General features: G+C 45.1%; 2 protein-coding genes across 3 annotated transcripts in view; one reads left to right on the top strand and one right to left on the bottom strand.

Moving 5' to 3' along the window:
- Positions 1-5,169: 5,169 nt before the first annotated feature.
- Positions 5,170-8,466, bottom strand: tmem203 (transmembrane protein 203). The gene is made up of 2 exons (XM_083657612.1): positions 8,375-8,466; positions 5,170-7,874 (listed from the first exon to the last, which is right to left on the bottom strand). The coding sequence occupies exon 2, from the start codon at positions 7,607-7,609 to the stop codon at positions 7,196-7,198; it is 414 nt and encodes a 137-aa protein (XP_083513738.1). The 5' UTR covers positions 7,610-7,874; positions 8,375-8,466; the 3' UTR covers positions 5,170-7,195.
- Positions 8,467-9,372: 906 nt separating this feature from the next.
- Positions 9,373-25,000, top strand: part of alad (aminolevulinate dehydratase) — a 25,116-nt gene continuing 9,488 nt past the window's right edge. Inside the window, exons 1-6 of one of the 2 annotated variants that reach the window (XM_083657635.1) lie at positions 11,534-12,159; positions 13,260-14,006; positions 15,701-15,826; positions 16,565-16,615; positions 21,212-21,308; positions 23,121-23,256. In XM_083657635.1, the coding sequence (XP_083513761.1) occupies positions 11,549-12,159; positions 13,260-14,006; positions 15,701-15,826; positions 16,565-16,615; positions 21,212-21,308; positions 23,121-23,256 (1,768 nt within the window). In that variant the 5' untranslated portion in view covers positions 11,534-11,548. Of the gene's footprint in view, positions 9,445-11,533; positions 12,160-13,259; positions 14,007-15,700; positions 15,827-16,564; positions 16,616-21,211; positions 21,309-23,120; positions 23,257-25,000 lie in introns of those variants that run through there. The other variant, XM_083657636.1, reaches the window with a different exon arrangement.

Genomic DNA, 25,000 nt, shown 5'->3' with positions numbered 1-25,000 from the left:
AGGCTGCAGAGTCGTGATTTCTGTCATTGTAGTGGCGAGCAATTGCATAATCCATGTTGCCATTTCTTATAGCTGCCTTGTGTGCTGCAATTATTATTTTTTTATATTTTTTTTTTCTCCCGATTTTGTATCCCATTTTTATCCCCAATTAGTGCTAATTTAATTTATTTATCCTGGTTGCTACTCCACCCTCTGCCGATCTGGGGAGAGCCAAAACTGGCTCCATGCTTCCTCCGAGACATGGGCAGTTAGCCAGCCGCTTCTTTTCACCTGACAGGGGAAGCTTCACTGGTCGGACATAGCAGGTGGGAGGTTCACGGAACTTCACGCTATTCCAACCAGTTCCCCTCCCTCCGAACAGGCGCCCTTAACGACCAGAGGAGGAACCACATTAGCAACCAGGATATTGCATGTTTTGGTGAGGGGTTCCTATATGAAGGAAACCCACAGGGGGCACGGGGAGAACATGCAAACTCCAGACAGAAAGGCCCTTTTGATGACCCCACCCGGGCGGTGGGCACTCGAGCACATGCGGACGGGCACGCACTTCTTCAGCGCTCACAACGTCCCAGGTGAGAATCGAACCCAGGACCTTCTAGCTGTGAGGCGACAGCTACCACTGAGCCACCATGTGTTCTGCAATTCTTAATTTAAGATTGTGTTTAGTTTGGCCGACATATATGAGACCAAGGACATTTAAGCATGTAGAGTAGACTACATGTGTCGTCATGCAGTTGATGAATTATTTTATGCTGTATTTTTCTCCTGTAGCCTAGGTAAAATGTTTTGTGTTGCAGGTATTAGAGCAATGTATGCATCGACCACACTTGTGATTTCCATGGACTTCCTGGGAGAGCCAGTTGGCTTTTACTGCAGGCTCTCTATACACATACATTATATTATATACATACTGTATATATTTCTGCCCCTTTTGTATCAAAAACGGGGCAAAGAGGCAGCAAGATGTTTGAGGCTAGGGTCACAATCCAAGATTCTCTAATGTTTTCTCATGATGTTCTTGACTTCTCCTCTCCTGAGACATTATTATACTCTGACACAAAGGTGACTTTATTGTCTGTGCATTTCTGAGGAGGGTACAGTAGTTGTTTTCTTTCTAGGGTTCTGGTTTTATTGACAGCTACATCTAGAGATCTGTTGCTATAACCTGTCTTTGAAACGTCTCCTCATCTCTTGAGCTTTTAATTCAAAGTCAGATGGCAATAAGGGATGTTGTCAATCATCTTTTTGGGATGGTCACTTTGTGCATGAAGAATGGTATTCCTTAGCCTGGTAAACCAGCCCGTCACGTGAACTCACATTTCATTTGGTTCTGCGCAGAACCAAATGAAATGTGAGTTCACGTGACGGGCTAGTTTACCAGGCTAATCATTAACACCTGATCAATGTGATTGAACCAGCGTATGAGCTTCCCTAATGGGCCACCATTACTAGGCGGATTGAAAAGCGCTTCATAGCACTTCGCACATAGACATTTTGTAAAAAAAAAGATATATAAAAAAATATATTATTATTAATCGATAATTGATCGTTCATTTTCCCGAATTTCAATTATGGAAATTGATTCAAAATGCCCATCCCTCGTCATTACTTTCTTGTTCTTTCACTAGACTACAGCATTTTTAATAATTAGATGCAAACAATCATAACAATATCCCATTCAGTTCCATATAGACACCAGAATGCAGGAAACTGTCTGGAACTCAAATCCCCCCCCCCCCCCCCCCCCCACACACACTTTTTTTTTTTGGTCTCAAGGTTGGAAACATACACAGACACAAAACCACATTTGAACAAAGAGTCTTTCAAAATGAATTTAATTTAATTTATTTTGTGAACAGAGTTGTAATCATATTTAGGCAATATATAAAACAAAGCTTTGTCAGTTTGGAGATCAATCCATGCAATGTGTAAATCAGCACACTCGATTCCTAGGGTGGACTCTGGAGATGATGCGCCACTTATCCTCTTCTCCCTACTTACTGTATACTCCCACCACTAGCCTCAGCCAGGAAGGATTTATTACGACTGATGACATCACAATTGCTTAAGTGACATCACTGATGACATCAAAATTGCTCAAGTGACATCAGTGACACCACAGGACCCCCACCCACTTAGCCAATTTTAACTGATTTATATCTGAAAGTTGGTAAATTATTATTCTGTCATTCACTGCAAGGTCCTTTTCCTGCTCCTGTCCTCAGACCTGTCAGTCCTTTAGACACAGTCTTCCCTATCCGTGCGTTCATTGGTATAGTCGGGGGAAATGATGTCTCCTGTGGGTTTGGGTTTCAGCTCCTTGCTGCACTTCTCCCTGTAGTCTACAGCAGCACATGGACACACTGGTCTAGTAGTCTCTCCCCTTCTGCATTGGCGCATCAAGTAGGCGGCGTAGGCCCCACCCACAATCAGGGGCAGGAAGAGAACTATGTTGGCCATGGTGGTGGTGGTGGTGGGAGCTGTGGTGGGAGGAGGATCTGGAGCAGAAACCTTGAGAAGGGTTTTGCCCTCAGCTTGGCCGGCGGCCCGCCTGTTAGCTGCACATAAAAACTCTATCGTCAGAAAGCTGGACGTCCTGGATGGTTAGTCGGCTTCCCTGCTGGTCATAGGTCACATTGATGCGACCACTGTAGTCCGTGTTGTCATCAACCCGATTCACACCGTCGCTTTTACCATAGAAAATCCTCTTCCGTGACCCGTTATCTACAGCTCTCACAACCCACTCGACATGCCACTGCTTGAGCCTGTTGGCATCACAGAAGTTGTACTGGCAGGGGATTTGGGCCATGTGACCCAGGTAGACCTCCACACTCTCACCCAAGGTCAGATCCACCTTGGCCCATGCGCTCCAGCTCAGGGAACAGACATGAAGAGTATAAAGGACTTGTGAAGGAGAGCCATGTTTCTCCTGCCTGCGATCCTATCCAGTCAGGTCCAGTGTTGCCAGGTGGGAAATGTTGAATTATCGTACCCGAGGGTCAAAATTATATATATATTTTTTAGAAATTACTGTCCACCACTTATCACAATTGCTCGAGTGACATCACTGATGACATCACAATTGCTTAACTGACATCACTGATGACATCACAATTCCTGATTTATGATGTCACAAACAGACACAGCCCACAAAATCGTGACTAACCACCGCCCGCCCACTTAGGCAATTTCAATGACACTACTACTAGGGATCTCGCCTGCACACGTGCGCTCGATTCCTAGGCTCGCCCGTCCTGCAGCTCGCGTTCGTAGCTCGGCCACTGTGCGGCCATCTTGCAATGGGAGTACACCACCAGCCATGACACGCGTGACGTGGGCCAGGCCGTAAAGTGGGGCAGCCAACTGCTCCGCCCACATCATCTTTGAACTTGGCCTTCATTGTGATCTCAGCTACACACACCTGTAAAGTTTGGTGACTGCATCTCGCATGGTTGTGATGTTATGATGTTGACAAAATCTGTCCACAGACAGACAGACTGACTGACCTATAACACCTGGCAAAGTACTTGGGGGAGGGTTGAGACTTTTCATATAAAGCAGTGGTTCTCAACTGGTCTAGTCTCAGCAAGGACCCACATTTTTCCTTAGTCATTATTACCCAAATTTCTGATTTTTTTTATACCACTCAAATGTGTTTCACAAGAAATAGTGCAGTAATACACAATGCCTTCATGCACTGTTAAAAACATGAAATAAACAAAATTGCAACAAGGGCTAAAAGCCCAATGAGATAAAAGGCAGACTGGTGATGCTCAAGTTTCAACAATCTGAATTCTTTCACTAAACCAAGTCAAGACAACATTTGGGGATGTTTGGAATTTCCCCCCACAGGCGTCCTCGACCCCACGATGCACGTTTGGGTCCCGACCCACCAGTTGAGAAACCCTGTTGTAAAGGACTCAAATGATAGGCTATATAAAATCATACAACTACGAAACTTGAACTTGACCACTGCATTTGCAGGAATATTTTAATCGTTTTTTATTTATTTATCATAGTGTGATATTTTCACTCAGCGATCTGATATTACGATTACGATTACGATTACGAAAACTTTATTGTCCACAAGTGGAAATTCGTCTTTGGTTCCACCGCAGACATGTCTCAAAAGATAAAACAACAATACACATGACAAACACATGAAACAATGCAATTATGACAAAGAACCTGGCTAGACATCCACAAAATAACCACACATCCACAACACAGTCAACACACATTCATCCACACCGATGCACAAAAGTAGGCTACACCTCCCAATGCAGGTCAAAATTACAAATCATAGGTCTACGACCTGTCCAATTAAAAAAACATTCAGAAGACCTGCTGTACAAAAAACCTCAGCAAAATAAGAAATTAAAACACCACCCTAAGCAGAATCTATCGCATCCTAGTTTTATTTATTGCCATGACAGCATCTGGGACAAAGGACTTCTCATAGATGTTCCTCTTTGCCATCGGTAGTCTGTAACGCTTCCCTGAGGGTCAAAGTTCAAATTCACTGAACAGTGGATGAGAGGGGTCCTTAATGATCCTCTCAGCTTTACTTCTAATTATTTCATGGTACAGACTACTTAGCTGCTTCTGTGGCTTCCCTAGGATCTTGGAGGCCATATTCACTATTCTCTGCAGCTTGTTTCTCCATTTAATGTTCAGATTGCCATACCACATAATCATATTAAAAGACAAAATACTTTCCACTAGGCTCTTATATAGTTTCTAGAATGTTTTGGCTTACCCCAAAATTGTTGAGCTTGCGTAGCAAGTGGAGGCGTTGTGAACATTTTTTAAAGATGTGATCAGTATTTGCTTTAAAAGTAAGACTGCTGTCAATGTATGTTCCCAGATATTTAATATCATCAACCATCTCAATCGTTTGTCCATTGATGATTATTGGCTGCATTGAATTTTTATGGTTTTGTAAGATTAGCTCCTTAGTCTTTGAGACATTTATTTCTAAGGAGCTTGTTGAACACCAGTTTTGAAGCCTCAAAACATGGTTAAAGTATAAATTCTCTCTCTCTGTGTCCCCCTCCTGCAGGAGAGCAACCAACGCCATATCATATAAAGGAAATATACATGATCAATAAGAAATTCATTTGTGTACACAGAGAAAAGAGGAGGTGAAAAAATTGTCCCCTGTGGTGCTCCTGTGTTCAACACAATCTCATCTCAACTTCATGCCTTGTTCTGTCTAATACCAGACCAACGTTCATGGGATAATGTCGACGGTTTATTTGCACACACATATATACAGATGACAGTGTGTACCAATGAAAAATATATGAAAATAAAAACATAAATAAGGTGCATTTTCTTCCAGAATCAAATATATTACACACGGTTTCACATTAGGAATTACCTTTAAAATGAGGCCTTAAATGCATGCGATACATACATATGGTAGATCATGACAGATCAAAAACAATACATACTGTAGAAATAAACAGCAGTGTTCAGGGGAGAGATGTGCACACTTGACTGCTTAACCCATTGATACCTGATGATGCAGCATTTGCGTGTATATCCCTCATTTGTGTGCGTATGTATCCCTTAAGACACGGTTCGCGGTCTTAAAGGGATACACACACAAATGCTGCATCAGGTATCAATGGGTTAAGGAAAACAGTTGAGTCCTTCTGTGTTAGGATGAGATGATAAGAGGACACAGCATCAGGGTCAACATCTTGTTGCCCAGAAGAAAACCAACTGCAATTTTGGGGCAATCATTTGAGCAATGCTCCCAGCAACAGGCAACAAAGTGAGACACAAGATTGTGAATCTCATCCAAATTCTCCTGGCAACAATGTGTTCCTATGTGAATGAAGCAACACATGCTGCAGCAGGGCAGGGCTGATGCAACTCATTGGACACTGTTGCCCATCAGAGTTGCCTAAAGATTTGACTTGTGCATTATGACTCAATAACTGACCAATGAATGAATGTCTATTCAGTGAGTGTGTGCATGTCTGCAGGTGTGTGGTGTGCAGGGATGTACACTTAAAGCCACTTGACCACCAGTATCATTTTGCCCGTGGCTCAGTGTCTCGAGTCACACCATAAGAGAAGCACTGTTAAGTTCCACATACACACAGTTAACCTCCCATATCACCTGTGACTCAGGCCTAGACATGTATATCCATAAAAGCATCAAAACAAATTGTAGTAGCGCTGTTTACAAGATAGGCATAATCCCTCCTGCCAAAAAAAAAAGGTTGAAAATAAATGAGGCAAAATTATTTTTCCATGCGTGCTCTCGGTCTCAAGTTACATTTCACTTACATTCAGCCACGAGAATGAAGTGCACTGCTGAACATGAAACATAATATGGCGGCGTTCTGCCGGGCTGCAGCAAAGCAACGCACATAGATTGTCCGTTTCTTTTTTTGCAACAATGTAAGCAGTAAGCCTTTACATTGATTCATGTTAGAAATACAATTGTAACAAAGTGGAGACTGAGGTGACTGAAATGCACAACGTGAGTATGAAAAAGTCACCAGTGTTACTTCACTAGAGCGAACACATGTCAGTAGTGAGCCAAAAGCTAAATGATACCAGTGTTATGCTCTAAATCTCTCATTGCTGATGAAGAGTGCTTTCTGCTCCTACGTTGTTGCTGATGTGAACAGACTATCGTTACGTTGTTGCTGATGTGAACAGACTATCGTTAGCGGCGGCAGCAGACCTCAGTAGGGTTGGACGATGTCTACCAACTTGAACCATCACGATGTCCAGGTCAAATTTGACGATGGCATTGTTGTTGTGGGGGGGGGGGGGCTGCAGGCGGGGCAGCAGCAGTGGAGTAACGGAGGAGTGATGGTTGTTATAGGCTATTACACCGGTTATACTATTTGATATTTCTGTTATTAGATTGTATAATAATACCGTAATACTTCTAACGGTGTGGCTTTAACTGCAGAATTGTGTCTGTGAGAGTGTGAATAAAACTGTCTGAGAAAAGCATTAGTAAGATAATAAAGCACAGCAGTAGATAATGATGCTTCAGCACGGGATGGTAAATGCGTTGCTTGCTTTTCCCCGCGGCGCGCCAGACATTAATGCAGTGCGCGCCGCACGTGGCTCTTATACTAGTCATCACAATGTTACGATGGTGGAGGGCCGAGACCATCGGCTGTGCCCGACATCGTCGATATCGCCCCCGACCCTATAATCCTCAGTTGACACGACACGCTCGTATCATCAGCAGCTGCAGCAGGATGAAGAGAGGTGAGATGATGAGGCCGAACCAGAGCTCTCTGGCCTGCTCCTGCTCCGCCAGCTTCTGGCACAGCAGCACCTCGCACACCAGCTTCAGGCTGAGCACCGTCAGCACCCACAGGAGCCGCAGCACCGCCAGCCGCTTCTCGTTCTCCTGGTACAGCCGGATGGACACGATGGCTGTGAAGTAGGTGCTGAGGCCGTCGGCGGCAAACAGCGGCACGAACACCAGCCACCAGCTCAGTGTGGGGGTGAACATGTCCGCCCGCAGCGCCACCAGCATACTGAAGACCAGCAGAGCCGCCAGGTGAAGGAACAGCTCGAAGGTGGCGAAGCCCAGCCATTGGACCAGCTCCCTCAGGGAGAACATGGCGGAGAGGGAGAGACGCGGGCGGAGTCTTCAACCCGAGGACAGACTGACTGAGACAGAGCCACGCACTCGCCCTGGCTAGGAGGGGTGGAGCTCCAGAGTCAGGGTGGAGGTAAGGAGTCGTTGACAGCAGTGGTGAAGTGCTACACAGAGACGAGCGGGCTTCTTGCTCTTGGGAACATCTTTGAATTCACCATGTGAGGGCTGGAAGCAGAGGAGGCAGAAGTAGAGAGTGCAGCCAGTCGGAGGCAGTATTGACCCTCTGCTTTTTGGACGAGAGAAGAAACACAACATTCAAAACAGGACAGACATGAAGGCACAGTCTGTTCAATCACACAACAAGTGATATGAAACAAGCAGGCACCCGAGAGATACGACGTTAACGTTACACTCACTCGTCTGTAACTTAGATAAAATAGGCCATATAATAACGTGACATCTCACTAGGAATAACGCTAGTGAGAATCAATTCATTCCCCTGTCAGTTTCATCAATGAATCAGCCTGATCAGCCTCAGTTTGATCGCAAGTTATCTGGTTGTTGCAGTTCACGATTCAGTGTGTGATATTCGACACAACGTTATAATAACTACTAGTTACATCATAATTCCGATGGTATCAAGCTAGCTGCTACAATTATGCAAGTTAACGTTAGCCGAACCTCCTAGCCATACGCTAACGTTATTAGACAGTGAGCGATCAGCCTCACAAGTAATGGATAGATACACATGACTATGTAATTTATTGTGACATTGAAACTATTTACCTTAATATCAACAGTCGGACGCTTGCTGCTCCATTGTCAGCACATTGAGCACAAAATAGTCATCAACACACTAGCAAGCAGCAAGTTAGCTCTGTTGCTTTTCTCTCTCGCGGTCACAGTCTGGTGGTGTCGCGAGAAGAGTCGGCTTCTTCTTCTCTCGGTTTATTAGCGGATCGCAAACAACTTCAAGGTGCATACCGCCACCTACAGTACAAAAGTGTGTAACATAATGTCACGTCAAGGACCCCTGTCTCTCCCCAGACTAGACAGTAGGTGTTCTCAGGGGTCCGGAGGGGGTTCCAGGGAGTCCCCAGCAAAAAGGGGGATAATTTATTTTCACTATAATTAATTTGAATTTATTTTTAATTGATATAGAGGGACGGTGTACATTCATGAACACAGGTTAGTTTCCATTGCAGTCCCCCTGCCAGAATTTAAAAAGACAACCTGAGAATAAAAGTGCAATTACACAGGTACAGTTTAGGACACAAAAATCGAAAAGTTAAATAGGCTACATGTGGATATAGTTATTCAGTAGTAACACTAGGGGCTGAGAGCAGTACAGTTCTACACAGCAGTAGGCCTACATTCGGCAGTACAATCATCAGTGGAAATTTAAATAAATAAAGGTGCCTAGAGGAAACTGAATGAGAAAGTGCAGATCCCAAATAATAATTCCATCCATAACGAACACAATATGAATGTATGAGCTGGGACAAAATCTTATCAAATAGGGCTCTGTAGTCGAATTTGTGTCAGTCCTTCACATGTCCCGGGATTCCCCAATTGATTGAGTCAAAACTATTTAATTAAAAAAAAAAAAAAAATGTTGCACGCTGTTATTGAACACAGTGAAATAAAAATAAATTGCATAGTAAAGTAAAGTGCACAGGAGTCAGGACTTTGGCATGGTTTTAGTAGGCCTACCTTCAGTTCAGCAGGTGGCAGCAATGCACATCAAGCGCCGATATAAACCAAAGAAGAAGAGCAGAGGCTGGCGGACTAGTTCACTGACCGAAGTGAAGAGGAGTGTGTGTCAAAAGAACCGCGGACGGACACTCAGCTCAAAGGTAGGCACATCGTCTTTGATTCATGTGTGTGCAGTGTTGGCGGGCAGGAATAAAGCCAATGTATTAAATGAGTTGCTAAGGCGTTTGTCATACTAGTTACGCCTTGTACAGCGAACAATTCAAAAGTATCTTGCCAAAGTGACAGATGGAATGTTTTAGCGGTAAGTTAAGTCGCTAGCTTGCTGCAGGGACAGGACAGCACGCCAGTTGGCTGGCAGGGCAGAATGCCAGAAGTGTCCACATGTCACTCTGTCATGTGTATCAAACTGTAGCCTACATGTCGTCATGTGTAACTGTAGTCTGCTACATCTCGTCATGTGCATCCAAAAGTTCACGCTCACTTCCTCCTTCATAATCGGTGAGGCTCATAAGGTCTTAAGTAGCCTATGGTAAGATTGTAGAGTCTAACAACAATGAAGTTGATCATTTGATAAAATTGCGGTGTTGGGCAACAATATGCACATAATAGCAATGCCAGTTTAGTCAGACATTCTATGATTCTGTTTGTAAAGTAGGCCTATCTAAAAACGGGGGAAAAAAACATTAAATACATCTCATCTCTGGAGAAACATATGGACAATATTGTCCTATTTTATACATTATACTTTTTAAAGCTGTACTTATTTTTCTCTCTTAATTTCTGTATTATGTACAGTATATACCAGGGGTTTTAAAGTCTGAAACTGGGCCTCCCCCCAGACAAATCTGGGAAAAAGGCGCCCCCCTCACTCAATTCCTGGAGGCCTATTGGATCATGATTATGTATTTTGATACCATACACACGCAACAATTAAGTCAAGATAGCCTGATATTGCTGTTTGACATAGCCTACTTCAAACTACACCACCAAATACATAAAAAAGTGTCTGCTTGATGGCATTTATTAGTTTCTGACTCTGGGAAGTTGGGAAAAACAGTAAAAAAAAAATCCCTCCAACTATTTTTTAACAAAATCACACACATTTAGGGAATTCTATGGGATCTCCTTTTGATCACTAATGTAATAATAAATAATGTAATATTTTGCACTTGCACTGAGCCTCCTCCCCTGAAACTGCTGCATTGTGACGTTTTCTTTGTATTATCATCAGTGATGTCATCAATCATTGTGACATAATCAGTGATTTCATAAATCAAATAGACATGAGTGACATGTTGTAGTCATGTTGTAACTCTTTCTCTACTTACCCATTGTGACATCATCAGTGATGTCATAAATCCCATAACACAAGTCTATGTACGGATACGGGACTCTTGTAGGGTAGCATCGTCTACCCGGAAAGATCACAATGGGGTTACAGAGTCTCCATCCTAGAAATCGAGGAGGGCGTAATGTTATGATGTCATAATGTCCAACACACACTTCAGTCACTTAAAGCCTTTCCGTTTGAGACGCTGTCTGTTAGATGAAGGCATACCAGTAGGTTGGTTGTCGTGGCCAGAGCCATGACCCAGAGCTGTTCCTGGGCGCTTGGTGACATCACTGATGATCTCCTCTTCTTTTTTTCTTTCTGTTTTTTAAGTTCTAAAGTTTCGCTATGAATCTTTGTCTCAGAAACTCAACACATTTTTACATTTTGTTTATCTTTCAGTGAAATTGTGGGGTATCAAGTGAAGTAGGCTATCTGGTTCTAATTCTGACATATATATATTTTTTAAGTTGAGTATTTCCTCCAGCATTTTTCAATTCATACACAAGAGGTATGTAATTGGGTGTGTTCAATTTGCAAACTGTGCAACGTTTGTTTTGTCCTGTTTTGGGGCGAAACGTTGCCTCTCGTTTGGTGCCTGTGTGTCAGCGCAGAGGTGTTACATGTTGTAGCAGCAACATACATAAATAAACCCCGCCGTTAGTGCAGTGCGCACAGTGGATCCAACAAATAACTGCGATGCTGGCAGTGTGGCATAACACAACAGAATGTTCAATGCACCACCGTTTCCGTTTAAATAAACGTTTTGCTGCTGTTGTCGGCATGGTTGTCGGGGCTGAACTCAGCCCTGGGCCACATGACGTCAATATGATCTCCGGAAGTACATCACTCAGCGAAGCGAAGAAGCCGTAAACAAAACAGAAGAAGAAGAAGAAGAAACGACAGCAGGCAAAATGGATTCACGTGGGCTGCGATCTGCCAGTAAACCGAGAGAAGATGCTTCATGTGGCTGGAGTGAAGAAGAAGACGAAGGAACACCAATGTTTAATGCACTCGGATGGAGTAAAGAGGAAGAAACTACAACAGCAACAACAACAACGGGCAAAATGGATTCACGTGGCTGGAGTCCTCTGGGCTCGAGTAAAGAAGACGACGAAGATACAACAGCAGGCAACATGGATGGAGTGTTTGGAGTAGGATGGAGTAAAGCCGAAACACTCTGTCTCATTTCCCTTTGGGCCGAAGAGTCTGTCCAACGCAGACTGGGGGACACATACCGCAACCGGTTTATCTTCGAGGAGATTTGTAGAGACATGGCGGGGAACGGTTACAGTCGGTCATGGCGGCAGTGCCAACGTAAAATAAAACACCTCAAGAATATTTACAGGAAAGCCAAGGACTCAAAAAACAAGCCCGATGGGGACAAGATACGATTTCCCTTTTACGACGAGATGGACATGGTGCTCTCAGACCGACCGGCATTCTGCCGACCGTCCGACTTCTGTCCCGAAAGAACTAACAAAACAACATCGAATTTGGTTTGTGAAAACGGAAATGATGTAAGGTACGTGTTGAGTGAGATCCAGTGGTGCGTGAGAATGGGTAGAGTAGTGAAAGACTACACTCAAGTCAAAGTGAGAATTACCATTTTATAAACCTACTCAAGTAAAAGTTAAAAAGTACCAGGTTAATAAATAAATCAATGTACATGCTACTTTCCATATTGATATTTTTTTAGGGTGTACATGGGGGGAAAACAGCTATTGTGTTGATAAAACGTATTATTATTAGTAGTAGTAGTAGTAGTAGTATTATGATTATTTTGTTATTTTATGTAAAACAAGTTTCTATGCTAATCACATTTGTACAAACGTGAACACTGTCGATTTGAAAAAGTAATGTCTTAAAGAAAGTTGATGTTTATGGACTTTTCCACATGTTTATTTCAAAAACATTTGGAAAAGCCCATAAATTATAGATTTGCTGTATTGTTTCCTCTCAATATGAAGATTGTGGATGATAGATACTATAACCGATATTGACATTACTGTTGTTTTACTCATCGGGCTGATGCCAAAGCTAATACAGTATCACCAGCCCACTGACGATATAGTTGCAGTTATATCATGCGTCTCTAATTTGATGAAGTAGGCTTAGGCTAATCAAACAACTAAGGATAGCCTGTAGGGACGCACCGATATTAACATTTTGGCCGATACCGACAACTGATATTAACATTGCTCTTATGGCCGATATCTGATATTTACCGATGTCGATGTGTTCTGTATAAAAACACATTTGTATGATAATCAAATTGTGTACATACTGAAAATGTAAACACATGTTAACACTGAATTTGAAAAAGTAATGGATTTCTTTATTTCCAAAATATTTGGAAAAGCCCATAAATCATAGATTTACCGCATTGTTTCCTCTCAATGTGAACATTTGGGCTGATACTGATAACCGATATTAACATTGCAACATCAGACCGATGTGTTAAAAAACGACTGGCCATGAATGAATTAATGCCGATATATCGTGCATCCCTAATTGCGTTCCCTATACGATTGAGATATGAACAATATCCCGCAATATCCATCTTTTCCTCTCTACCCCTCTCTTCATCACCTACCCCTCTCTCTCTCCCCCTATCTGTCCCAGAATGGAGGTATGTAGTGAAGTCAAAGCTAGCTTACTGGCTCAAAAGGAAGAAGAAGCGGAAGAAGAAACGACTGCATGCCAAATGGATCCATGTGGGCTGAGATCCACCAGTAAACCCAAAGTAGAAGAAGATTCACATGGATGGAGTCTTATGGGATCGAGTGAAGAGGAAGAAGCGACAGCCGTCAACGTGGACGGAGCATTTGGAGTAGGCTGGAGTAAAGCCGAAACACTCTGTCTCATTTCCCTTTGGGCCGAAGAGTCCGTTCAGCGCAAACTGAGGGATACCTATCGCAACCGCTCCATCTATGAGGAGATTTCTAGAGACATGGCGGGGAACGGTTACAGTCGCTCATGGCGGCAGTGTCAAAGTAAAGTAAAACACCTGAAGAATATTTACAGGAAAGCCAAGGACTCAAAGAACAAGCCCGGGCTGGACAGGATACACTTTCCCTTTTACAAGGAGATGGAACGGGTGCTAGCAGACCGACCAGCATTCTGTCCCGCTCCCCGGACCCAGAAGATATCTGGCATGCCCAACACTACGCTGGTGAAACCTTCACCAACCAACCTACAGCAACCAACCTACAGCAACCAACCGACACCAAGCAACCTACACCAAGCAACCTACACGGCTGAAAAACACACAAAAACGACAAGCCAAAAAGCAACGCCTTTGGTCGGCACGCAACCACAATCACAGCTGCAGCGACTTACATTTGCAAACGGAAATGATGTCAGGTCAAGGTGCGTGTTTATTTGCACACGGCGGGGGGAGGGTAGAGTACTGAAGATCTATACTTAACTCAAGTACAATTTAAATTAGCCTAGCATTTGAGACACCTACCTACTCAGGTAAAAGTAAAGAAAAAATACAAAAATAAAAGTAAAACCAATTACTCAAAGTACAAGCTACTTTTAGGGTGTCTGGACCAATGCAAAAATAACGAACAAAGTTTTTTATTTATTAAGTAGAGCAGATAGGCTACTCAAACAAATAAGGATAGCCTATAAGCCTATAGAATTGAGATATGAACAATCTCTCAATCTCTTCCTTAGTTTCTACCCTATCTGGCTCAAGAGTAGACACATGTAGATGAAGTGATTACTGGCTCAGAGTAGAAGTACAGTTTTAAGAAAGGAACATGAAAAGTATTTGTTCCTTTACTCGTGTGCGTTGATGAATTCGTTACCAGCCACCCCTGTGCACATGGAGATGCATTCTAATGTCAGGTGTGAACTGACGTCACAGAGCTGTCTACTTGAGATCAGATCACCCAAGACACACAATATGAACCGGGCCTGAGACTGCGTGTGAGTTTGAAGAAAGTCATATTCAATCATAATGCAGGAACATTGTTATTCATTCAGCTGTGTGAAACAATTGAAACGGTAGAATATTGGCTCTGTTGTTGCAGTTGAATATAAATGAGATAAGATGAAGTGAAAAGTGAAAACTTATAATAATAATCAGATGTGTTCTGTACTACACTCCCAAAGATCAGCCGGACAAAAATCTGCCCAAAATAATCAATTTGACTATATCATAAATGCAACATGACAAACGTAAAGGTGCTGGTGCAAAAAAAGAAGACAAAAGTGTCTGGAGGAGCAGCAGACTCATTTCAGCTCATGATTTCATGTAAGAATTCCTAATTGAATAACGGTGTGAAAACCTGTAGCCTGTTAAGCTGTGTTCACACCGAGATATTTATTTTTCTCTCTGTTGCTTGATTCAACCCTTTGGAATCGCTCTGTCGCTCTGTTTAAATCGCTCGTCAACAGGCACACGAATTGACGGACATGTGGGGGCTATAACGTTACGCAATGTCATGATATTTGTCCACTACGAGCCACCGTAGATGTTTACAAGCTAAGCCTATCAGCGTGCTCCTAATGCGAGCTACATACCGGTAGTACAGACCTCACTTCATGTCAGCTGTCAGTCTGTCAATCAGCTGTCAATGCGGTTTGTTGCCACACAATAAACCAGCGGTTTGTTCCAAGCCAGTGTGATCCTTGACTCACTCTCACACGGCAGCCAATCAACGTTGAACAGCGAGCGACTGATGCCAGCGTATTTTCGCTCGAGTTGGGATATTTTCATCTGGGGCGACGAGCGTATTTTCTCCCCATCGCTCTGTCTCTGTCGCTCGGACGCCCAGCGATTTTTCTCCCGGGCGAATATACGCTCAATCGCTCGTTTGCATTGACTTTGTATGTAAACTCGATGCCAGCGAAAAACTTTAATAGGTCGGTGTGAACGCAGCTTTAGCTGCAGTGAGGCAGAGCCAGGCCGTTGTTAGTAGAAGCGACATCACGCATGCCTGGTCAGTTTCAACGGCGATGGCGTTTGGTGGAGCAGAAGTAAGCTGTGTGGGAAAAGTGTTTGCTGTGTGTTAGTGGCTGATTTATTCTCTCTCTCTCTCTCTCTTTCTCAGGGAAAAGATGCAGACGCCAGCAGACTCGCTCCTCCACAGTGGCTATTTCCACCCGACGCTCCGACACTGGCAGAGCAGCGCCACCGATTTAAGACCCGACAACCTCATCTACCCGATCTTCATCACGTAAACATTTCTCTATTCTCCACATTCTCCACATGCACTAAACTCTGGGTCAAATCAAATGTAAGGATCGTGACAGAAGTCGTAGGGTCAACAATCGATCTTGGTTCATATCTGTGGTAAATCTGCGTTTACTGTAGTTTGTTGTAGTATATGCTGTACTGCATGTATGTACTGTTTGTTGTAGTATACGCTGTACTGCATGTATGTTGTTGTATAGAGATGTACAGTTAGTATGTACCGGTACTGTATATGTTGGTATGAAAAGTCCTTTGAGAGTCATGATAAAATGCTGCAATAAACATAACTCGACCATAGTCGCAGGGTCACCAGCTGATCTTGGCTCATATTTGTGAGAAATCTGCGTTGTTTGCAGTGCAGGAAATTTAAAAAAATATTTTGGGGGCAACATTTTGAGGGAACTTAAAATAAATTGTAATTAGTCCACAAAGTTGCTAAAGCGTAGTGTGAACAACAGCACTTTGTGTGTGTGTGTGTGTGTGTGTTGTTCTGTGTGTTCTTCTGGCAATCAGCGACGCGTGCAGGTGCTGAGTGGAGTGGGTGTTAGAGATGGAAAATAAATTAAATTAATTGAATGAAAATAAAAGAATCGAAATCTTGGGGGCAATTTTTGCCCCTCGGACATGGTTTTTAGGGGCATTCTGAGATTTTTGGGGGGGCATTTTCTCCCTTACCCCTCTCTAAAATCCTACACTGGTTGTTTGTCATTCTTCCCGACAGAGACAGTGCAGATGCAGTGGAGCCCATCGCCAGCCTCCCAGGACAAGCCAGGTATGATCACAACTACTAACACCATATTAGGGATGCACCGATATGAAAATTTTGGCCGATGCCGATAACCGATATTAACATTGCTGTTATGGCCGATAACCGATATTTACCGATGTCGATATGATCTGTATAAAACCACATTTTTATGATCATCACATTTTGTACATACTGAAAAACACATGTTAACACTGAATTTGAAAAAGTTATGCATTTCTTTATTTGCAAAGCCTTTGGAAAAGCCCATAAATCATAGATTTACTGCATTATTTCATGTCAATGTGAAGAATTTGGCTGATAATGATAACCGATATTAACATTGCAACATCTGACCGATACCGATATGACCGATATGTTAAAAAATGACTAACATCGGCCGATACCGATATGATTGCCGATATATCGTGCATCCCTACACCATATCTTAACTTAACTTAACTAACACCATGCTGCTCATTTGACATGCCTGGTGCTTAGAGAGGCTGTCCTGTCAACACAACACGTTTGATTTTCACAACGTTTTAAGATTCTGAAAAACAAAACAAAAAAAAAAGTCTGCTCTTAGCTCCTAGCTTTTTGGTATGTCAAAGTGGGGTCACAAACCAAAAAAGGTTTGGACCCCCTGCTGGCCTAGTGTGAACAACAGCACTGTGTGTTGTTGTTCTAGTGTGAACAACAACACTGGTGTGTTGTGTGAATGTGTTGTTGTTGTTCTTCATCTTCTTCTGGCAGCAGCTTGTAGGTGCTGCTGAGTGGGTGTTAGAGGTGCTGCTGAGTGGGTGTTAGAGGTGCTGCTGAGTGGGTGTTAGAGGTGCTGCTGAGTGGGTGTTAGAGGTGCTGCTGAGTGGGTGTTAGAGGTGCTGCTGAGTGGGTGTTAGAGGTGCTGCTGAGTGGGTGTTAGAGGTGCTGCTGAGTGGGTGTTAGAGGTGCTGCTGAGTGGGTGTTAGAGGTGCTGCTGAGTGGGTGTTAGAGGTGGAAATTAAATGAATTGAATGAAAAGAAAACAATCAAAATCTTCGGGGCAAGTTTTTGCCCCTGGATCCTGGTTTTTAAGATCTTGGGGTCATTTTTTGCCCCGGCTAAATTCCTACATTTCACTGACGTGAAATAGGCTAATAGTTTAAAAAGCTTTAACAAACACTCTCCTGCTGTTACTTCCAGTCAGGGATGTTCTTCTCTATCCCGTTATGTTTGAGCAGATGTAAAACAACAACAACAAGATGGTTTGCAGTCAAAAGGAAGTGATATGATATTTCTTCTGCATTCATAGAAATAAATGAATGAGCATCATGAGAACATAAACACACTCAAACAGACCGGCCGCCAATTGGAAAGACTCATCATGAAAACACCACTCACCGTTCACCTCGAAGCCTACAAACTCCACCTCTCAACTTACAAAGATGCCCTCACTGCCGCCAAGTCTGTCTATTTTTCCTCCATCATCAACGATCCCAGCCGTAATCCCACAACCCTCTTTTCCACCGTCAACAGCCTCCTCAAGCCCCGCACCGACGCCTTCCCTACCTCCTCATCTGAACAATGCACTGCTTTCCTTCACTTCTTTGCTGACAAAATCACCACCATCTACCAATCACTGTCCCCTCTGTCCCCCCCAGCTGCCCCTACCCCTGCTTCTCTCCTCTCCATCCCGCTTGCCTTTCCTAGCCTCCCCCCCCACCACCGTCTTTCCCGGTTCACCCCTGTCACTGCCTCCACCGTCTCCAAACTCATCAGCTCATCCAAACCCACAACCTGCTCCCTTGACCCCCTCCCCACCCCCCTTTTGAAATCATGCCTTCCTGTCATCTGCCCCTACCTCACAAACCTCTTCAACTCCTCACTCTCCCATGGCACTGTCCCCTCTGCTTTCAAAACTGCTGCCGTCACTCCCATCCTCAAGAAACCTGGTCTTGACCCATCCTGCCTCAATCACTACCGGCCTATCTCCAACCTCCCCTTCCTCTCAAAAACCCTGGAACGCATAGTAGCCACCCAACTTCAACACCACCTGCACTCCAATGACCTATTCGAACCCCTCCAATCTGGTTTCCGCCCCCTCCACAGCACTGAAACAGCACTCCTTAAAGTCTTCAACGACCTCCTCACCTCTGCCGACTCCGGATCCCTCACCATCCTCATCCTTCTCGACCTGAGTGCAGCCTTCGATACCGTGAACCATAACATCCTGCTCTCCAGATTGGAAGATCTCGGTATCGAAGGTACTGCACTCAGGTGGATTCACTCCTACCTCTCCAACCGTTCTCAGTTCATTTCCCTACACAACCACTCCTCTGCTCCCTCTATAGTTTCACACGGTGTCCCCCAAGGTTCTGTACTCGGTCCATTTCTGTTCATCACTTACATCCTCCCCCTCGGTCAGATCCTCCGTCACTTCAACCTGGACTTTCACTGTTATGCCGACGACACTCAGATCTACCTCAGCACCACCTCCCCCCACAACCCACCCCTCTCCCACATCAACTCCTGCCTGTCTGCCATTAAATCCTGGATGCAAGAAAACTTTTTACAACTCAACAGCAATAAAACAGAACTTCTCCTCATCGGCTCCAAGTCCACTCTCTCCAAAACCAACAACCCCACCCTCACCATCGACAACACCACTGTTTCCCCTTCCTCCCAGGCACGCAATCTTGGTGTCATCATTGACCCCACCCTTTCCCTTGAACCCCACATCCGTCAAATTGTCAAATCCTCCTTCTACCACCTCCGTAACATTGCCAAAATTCGCCCCTCCCTCTCACACTCCACTGCTGAAACTCTCATTCACGCCTTCATCTCCTCCCGCCTGGATTACTGCAACTCACTCCTCCACGGCATCAACTCCACCCTCATCAACAGACTCCAACTGGTTCAGAATGCAGCAGCTCGACTCCTCACCCACACCAAATCCTGGCACCACATCACCCCTGTCCTCAAAGAACTCCACTGGCTTCCCATCCCCTACCGCATCAACTATAAAATCCTGGTCATCACTTACAAAGCCCTTCATAAACTGGCCCCCCCTTACCTCACAGATCTCCTCTCCCCCTACCAACCCTCCCGGTCCCTCAGATCCTCCTCAGCCGACCTCCTTTCCACCCCCAAGTCCAAACTCCGCAGCTTTGGGGACAGAGCTTTCTCTCGGGCAGCTCCCAGACTCTGGAACGCCCTCCCCCAAGACATCAGAACATCAGAGTCCCTCACAGTCTTCCACTCCCGCCTCAAAACCCATCTCTTTAACACCGCCTTCCCTTAGTCCCTCTGCTCCCTCCCCCTATCCTTGCTAGTGTGCTGTCTCTGTCTACTGTCTTGTCCCACCACTATCGCCCCCCCCCCCCACATAGTACTCAGTGTTTAGTGTAATCTCTGTCGTTATATGTTCACTAACGTCTCCCCCCGCCCCCCTCAGTGTTTAGTTTTGTTTAGCCTATTGTAAAGCGTCTTTGAGCCCTGGAAAAGCGCTATATAAGTCCCATCTATTATTATTATTATTATTATAAAAGGATTCTAAAACACACTTTTTAAGTGTGAACCGTGTGTTTTATACTGAAGATGTTGTATTGGTTTATACGCAGCAAACTAAGCAGGGGTCAACAGATGATGATGAAGTAAACAGGCTGATGTACTCTGCTGCCCCCTGTAATAAAAATCACTTCAAGCACGGTGAGAATTGAAGCCGGTAGTTTTCTTTTGGAGTGGCAGTGCGGGCGTGAGCGTACGAGGGTTTGGGTGTTTCCTTCAGATAAAGCAGGCAGGCAGGCAGGCAGGGCGCCGGGCGGAGCCAGAGCCACACACTGGGTCTGGACCAAGATAAGAAGAGGATCCGTTACACTCTTTCATTCAGCCTCTCTCCACACTCTGTGTCCTCTTGTCTTTTACCTTCACTCTCACAGAAACATTTGAGCACAGGAACATCACTGGGCGCTGAGCTTCACCTCAGGCTTGAAATCCCTGTTTGAGATGTATGATGGCAAATGTAATCTCTTCCTATGATTTATACTCATATGATGTATTTGTAAGCACATTCATACCTTTCTACTTATACATTGTATTACTTATCTTTAACACATTAATATGTCTTTTATAATACATGTTATACTTTGGGCCTGTGTCCATCTAGCGTCTTTTCATCAGGTCCAGCATCTTTTTTCAGTTGTTTCCAATGGGGGGAGAGCGTATGCAAGCGCACACGGACGTCTAGAGAAAGTGCGCTGCGCCCAGCATCTATTTTCAGAGCGCTCAGGCGTTTTTGTGCGCCCGACTCCCAGCGCTCCCAGCTGAGAATAATTTAACTTTTCAGAAAGACGCTGGTGTCTGGTGGTGCTTTTCTGGCAACTAATCATATGGAGAAACTATCACAACAGACAGAAAGGCTCAATTGTGGGAGCAGATTGGCTAGACACTTGATATATCAAGCTACTACCGCACTGAAGTAGAGTGAATTTCTTTTGAGAGAGAGAGAGATGTTGGTTCAAGAAGGGGCCAGGTGGAGCCTGAAAAGGTGCGTTTTAAGTTTTTGCCGAAAGATTAGCAGTGAAGCGGCCGTCTTGACCATATAATATAATTGTATGATTTTTCTTTTCTCCCCCCCCATAGATATGGGGTTAACAAGATTGAGGGGATGCTGCGCCCGCTTGTGGAGAATGGCTTAAAATGTGTGCTGATTTTTGGCGTGCCTGCAAAAGTAGCAAAGGTATGTAAACTGCAAAATGGCTGCTAGGACATTCATACTCCAGGAAGGTGGTGAACTCCACTTTCAATGTGACGTCACAGACTGTGCCTGTAGTCTATGGAGGTTAGGTGGAGGCTGGGTTTAGCCAGGCTACGGAGGTGGAGGTTAGGTGGAGGCTGGGTTTAGCCAGGCTACGGAGGTGGAGGTTAGGTGGAGGCTGGGTTTAGCCAGGCTACAGAGGTGGAGGTTAGGTGGAGGCTGGGTTTAGCCAGGCTACGGAGGAGGAGGTTAGGTGGAGGCTGGGTCTAGCCAGGCTACGGAGGTGGAGGTTAGGTGGAGGCTGGGTTTAGCCAGGCTACAGAGGTGGAGGTTAGGTGGAGGCTGGGTTTAGCCAGGCTACAGAGGTGGAGGTTAGGTGGAGGCTGGGTTTAGCCAGGCTACGGAGGTGGAGGTTAGGTGGAGGCTGGGTTTAGCCAGGCTACAGAGGTGGAGGTTAGGTGGAGGCTGGGTTTACCCAGGCTATGGAGGTGGAGGTTAGGTGGAGGCTGGGTTTAGCCAGGCTACAGAGGTGGAGGTTAGGTGGAGGCTGGGTTTACCCAGGCTATGGAGGTGGAGGTTAGGTGGAGGCTGGGTTTAGCCAGGCTACAGAGGTGGAGGTTAGGTGGAGGCTGGGTTTAGCCAGGCTACGGAGGTGGAGGCTGGGTTTAGCCAGGCTACGGAGGTGGAGGTTTGGTGGAGGCTGGGTTTAGCCAGGCTACAGAGGTGGAGGCTGGGTTTAGCCAGGCTACGGAGGTGGAGGTTAGGTGGAGGCTGGGTTTAGCCAGGCTACAGAGGTGGAGGCTGGGTTTAGCCAGGCTACGGAGGTGGAGGTTAGGTGGAGGCTGGGTTTAGCCAGGCTATGGAGATGGAGGAGAAATGTTTCTGTCTACAGTTTAGTCAGTTTGATGGAGCTGTACAGTGCTTTTCTCTACTTTGCCTTCCCCTATTTCTGTCAGGTATTTTTTTAGCGATGGAAATTGTTCGATTTTTGACCTGTGGCCATTTCTGTTATAAACAAATGTCATAACCCAATTCACACATCTGAGACCACAGTCCCTCCCTGCATATTCACATATCTTAGACCACAGTCCCTCCCTGCATATTCACACATCTTAGACCACAGTCCCTCCCTGCATATTCACACATCTTAGACCACAGTCCCTCCCTGCATATTCACATATCTTAGACCACAGTCCCTCCCTGCATATTCACACATCTTAGACCACAGTCCCTCCCTACATATTCACACATCTTAGACCACAGTCCCTCCCTGCATATTCACACATCTTAGACCACAGTCCCTCCCTGCATATTCACATATCTTAGACCACAGTCCCTCCCTGCATATTCACACATCTTAGACCACAGTCCCTCCCTGCATATTCACACATCTTAGACCACAGTCCCCTCCCTGCATATTCACATATCTTAGACCACAGTCCCTCCCTGCATATTCACACATCTTAGACCACACAGTCCCTCCCTGCATATTCACACATCTTAGACCACAGTCCCTCCCTGCATATTCACACATCTTAGACCACAGTCCCTCCCTGCATATTCACACATCTTAGACCACACAGTCCCTCCCTGCATATTCACACATCTTAGACCACAGTCCCTCCCTGCATATTCACATATCTTAGACCACAGTCCCTCCCTGCATATTCAGCTCACAAAACAAAATTATCCACCTTCTGAGTAATGCATTTTAGAGTGGAGTATGAAGCTAGACGAGCCAAATTAGTTCTCACAGACACACCCACACGTTCATCTCTCCTCCTCCTCCCTCAGGATGAGAGGGGTTCTGGTGCAGACACAGGCACCACTCCAGCAATTTTGGCGGTGATGAAGATCAGATCTCTGTTCCCCGACCTGCTGGTGGCGTGCGATGTCTGCCTGTGTCCGTACACGTCACACGGACACTGTGGTCAGTATCCTCCTCTTCTCCTGCACACACAGCATCAGACATGATATCCTCCTCTTCTCCTGCACACACAGCATCACACATGACATTATCCTCCTCTTCTCCTGCACACACAGCATCACACATGATATCCTCCTCTTCTCCTGCACACACAGCATCACACATGATATCCTCCTCTTCTCCTGCACACACAGCATCAGACATGACATTATCTCCCTCTTCTCCTGCACACACAGCATCACACATGACATTATCTCCCTCTTCTCCTGCACACACAGCATCACACATGACATTATCTCCCTCTTCTCCTGCACACACAGCATCAGACATGATATCCTCCTCTTCTCCTGCACACACAGCATCATACATGACATTATCCCCCTCTTCTCCTGCACACACAGCATCACACATGACATTATCTCCCTCTTCTCCTGCACACACAGCATCAGACATGATATCCTCCTCTTCTCCTGCACACACAGCATCACACATGACATTATCCTCCTCTTCTCCTGCACACACAGCATCACACATGATATCCTCCTCTTCTCCTGCACACACAGCATCACACATGACATTATCCCCCTCTTCTCCTGCACACACAGCATCACACATGACATTATCCTCCTCTTCTCCTGCACACACAGCATCACACATGATATCCTCCTCTTCTCCTGCACACACAGCATCACACATGACATTATCCCCCTCTTCTCCTGCACACACAGCATCACACATGACATTATCCTCCTCTTCTCCTGCACACACAGCATCACACATGATATCCTCCTCTTCTCCTGCACACACAGCATCACACATGACATTATCCCCCTCTTCTCCTGCACACACAGCATCACACATGATATCCTCCTCTTCTCCTGCACACACAGCATCACACATGATATCCTCCTCTTCTCCTGCACACACAGCATCACACATGACATTATCCTCCTCTTCTCCTGCACACACAGCATCAGACATGACATTATCCTCCTCTTCTCCTGCACACACAGCATCACACATGATATCCTCCTCTTCTCCTGCACACACAGCATCACACATGATATCCTCCTCTTCTCCTGCACACACAGCATCACACATGATATCCTCCTCTTCTCCTGCACACACAGCATCACACATGATATCCTCCTCTTCTCCTGCACACACAGCATCACACATGACATTATCCTCCTCTTCTCCTGCACACACAGCATCACACATGACATTATCCTCCTCTTCTCCTGCACACACAGCATCACACATGATATCCCCCTCTTCTCCTGCACACACAGCATCACACATGATATCCTCCTATTCTCCTGCACACACAGCATCACACATGACATTATCCTCCTCTTCTCCTGCACACACAGCATCACACATGATATCCTCCTCTTCTCCTGCACACACAGCATCACACATGACATTATCCTCCTCTTCTCCTGCACACACAGCATCACACATGACATTATCCTCCTCTTCTCCTGCACACACAGCATCACACATGACATTATCCTCCTCTTCTCCTGCACACACAGCATCACACATGACATTATCCTCCTCTTCTCCTGCACACACAGCATCACACATGACATTATCCTCCTCTTCTCCTGCACACACAGCATCACACATGATATCCTCCTCTTCTCCTGCACACACAGCATCACACATGATATTATCCTCCTCTTCTCCTGCACACACAGCATCACACATGACATTATCCTCCTCTTCTCCTGCACACACAGCA

This window comes from Poromitra crassiceps (genome assembly GCF_964638095.1).
Source record: "Poromitra crassiceps genome assembly, chromosome: 21".
NCBI classification, from domain to species: Eukaryota; Metazoa; Chordata; class Actinopteri; order Beryciformes; family Melamphaidae; genus Poromitra; species Poromitra crassiceps.
Note: the sequence above shows the minus strand (reverse complement) of the source record. Positions and strands in the feature narration are given on the sequence as shown.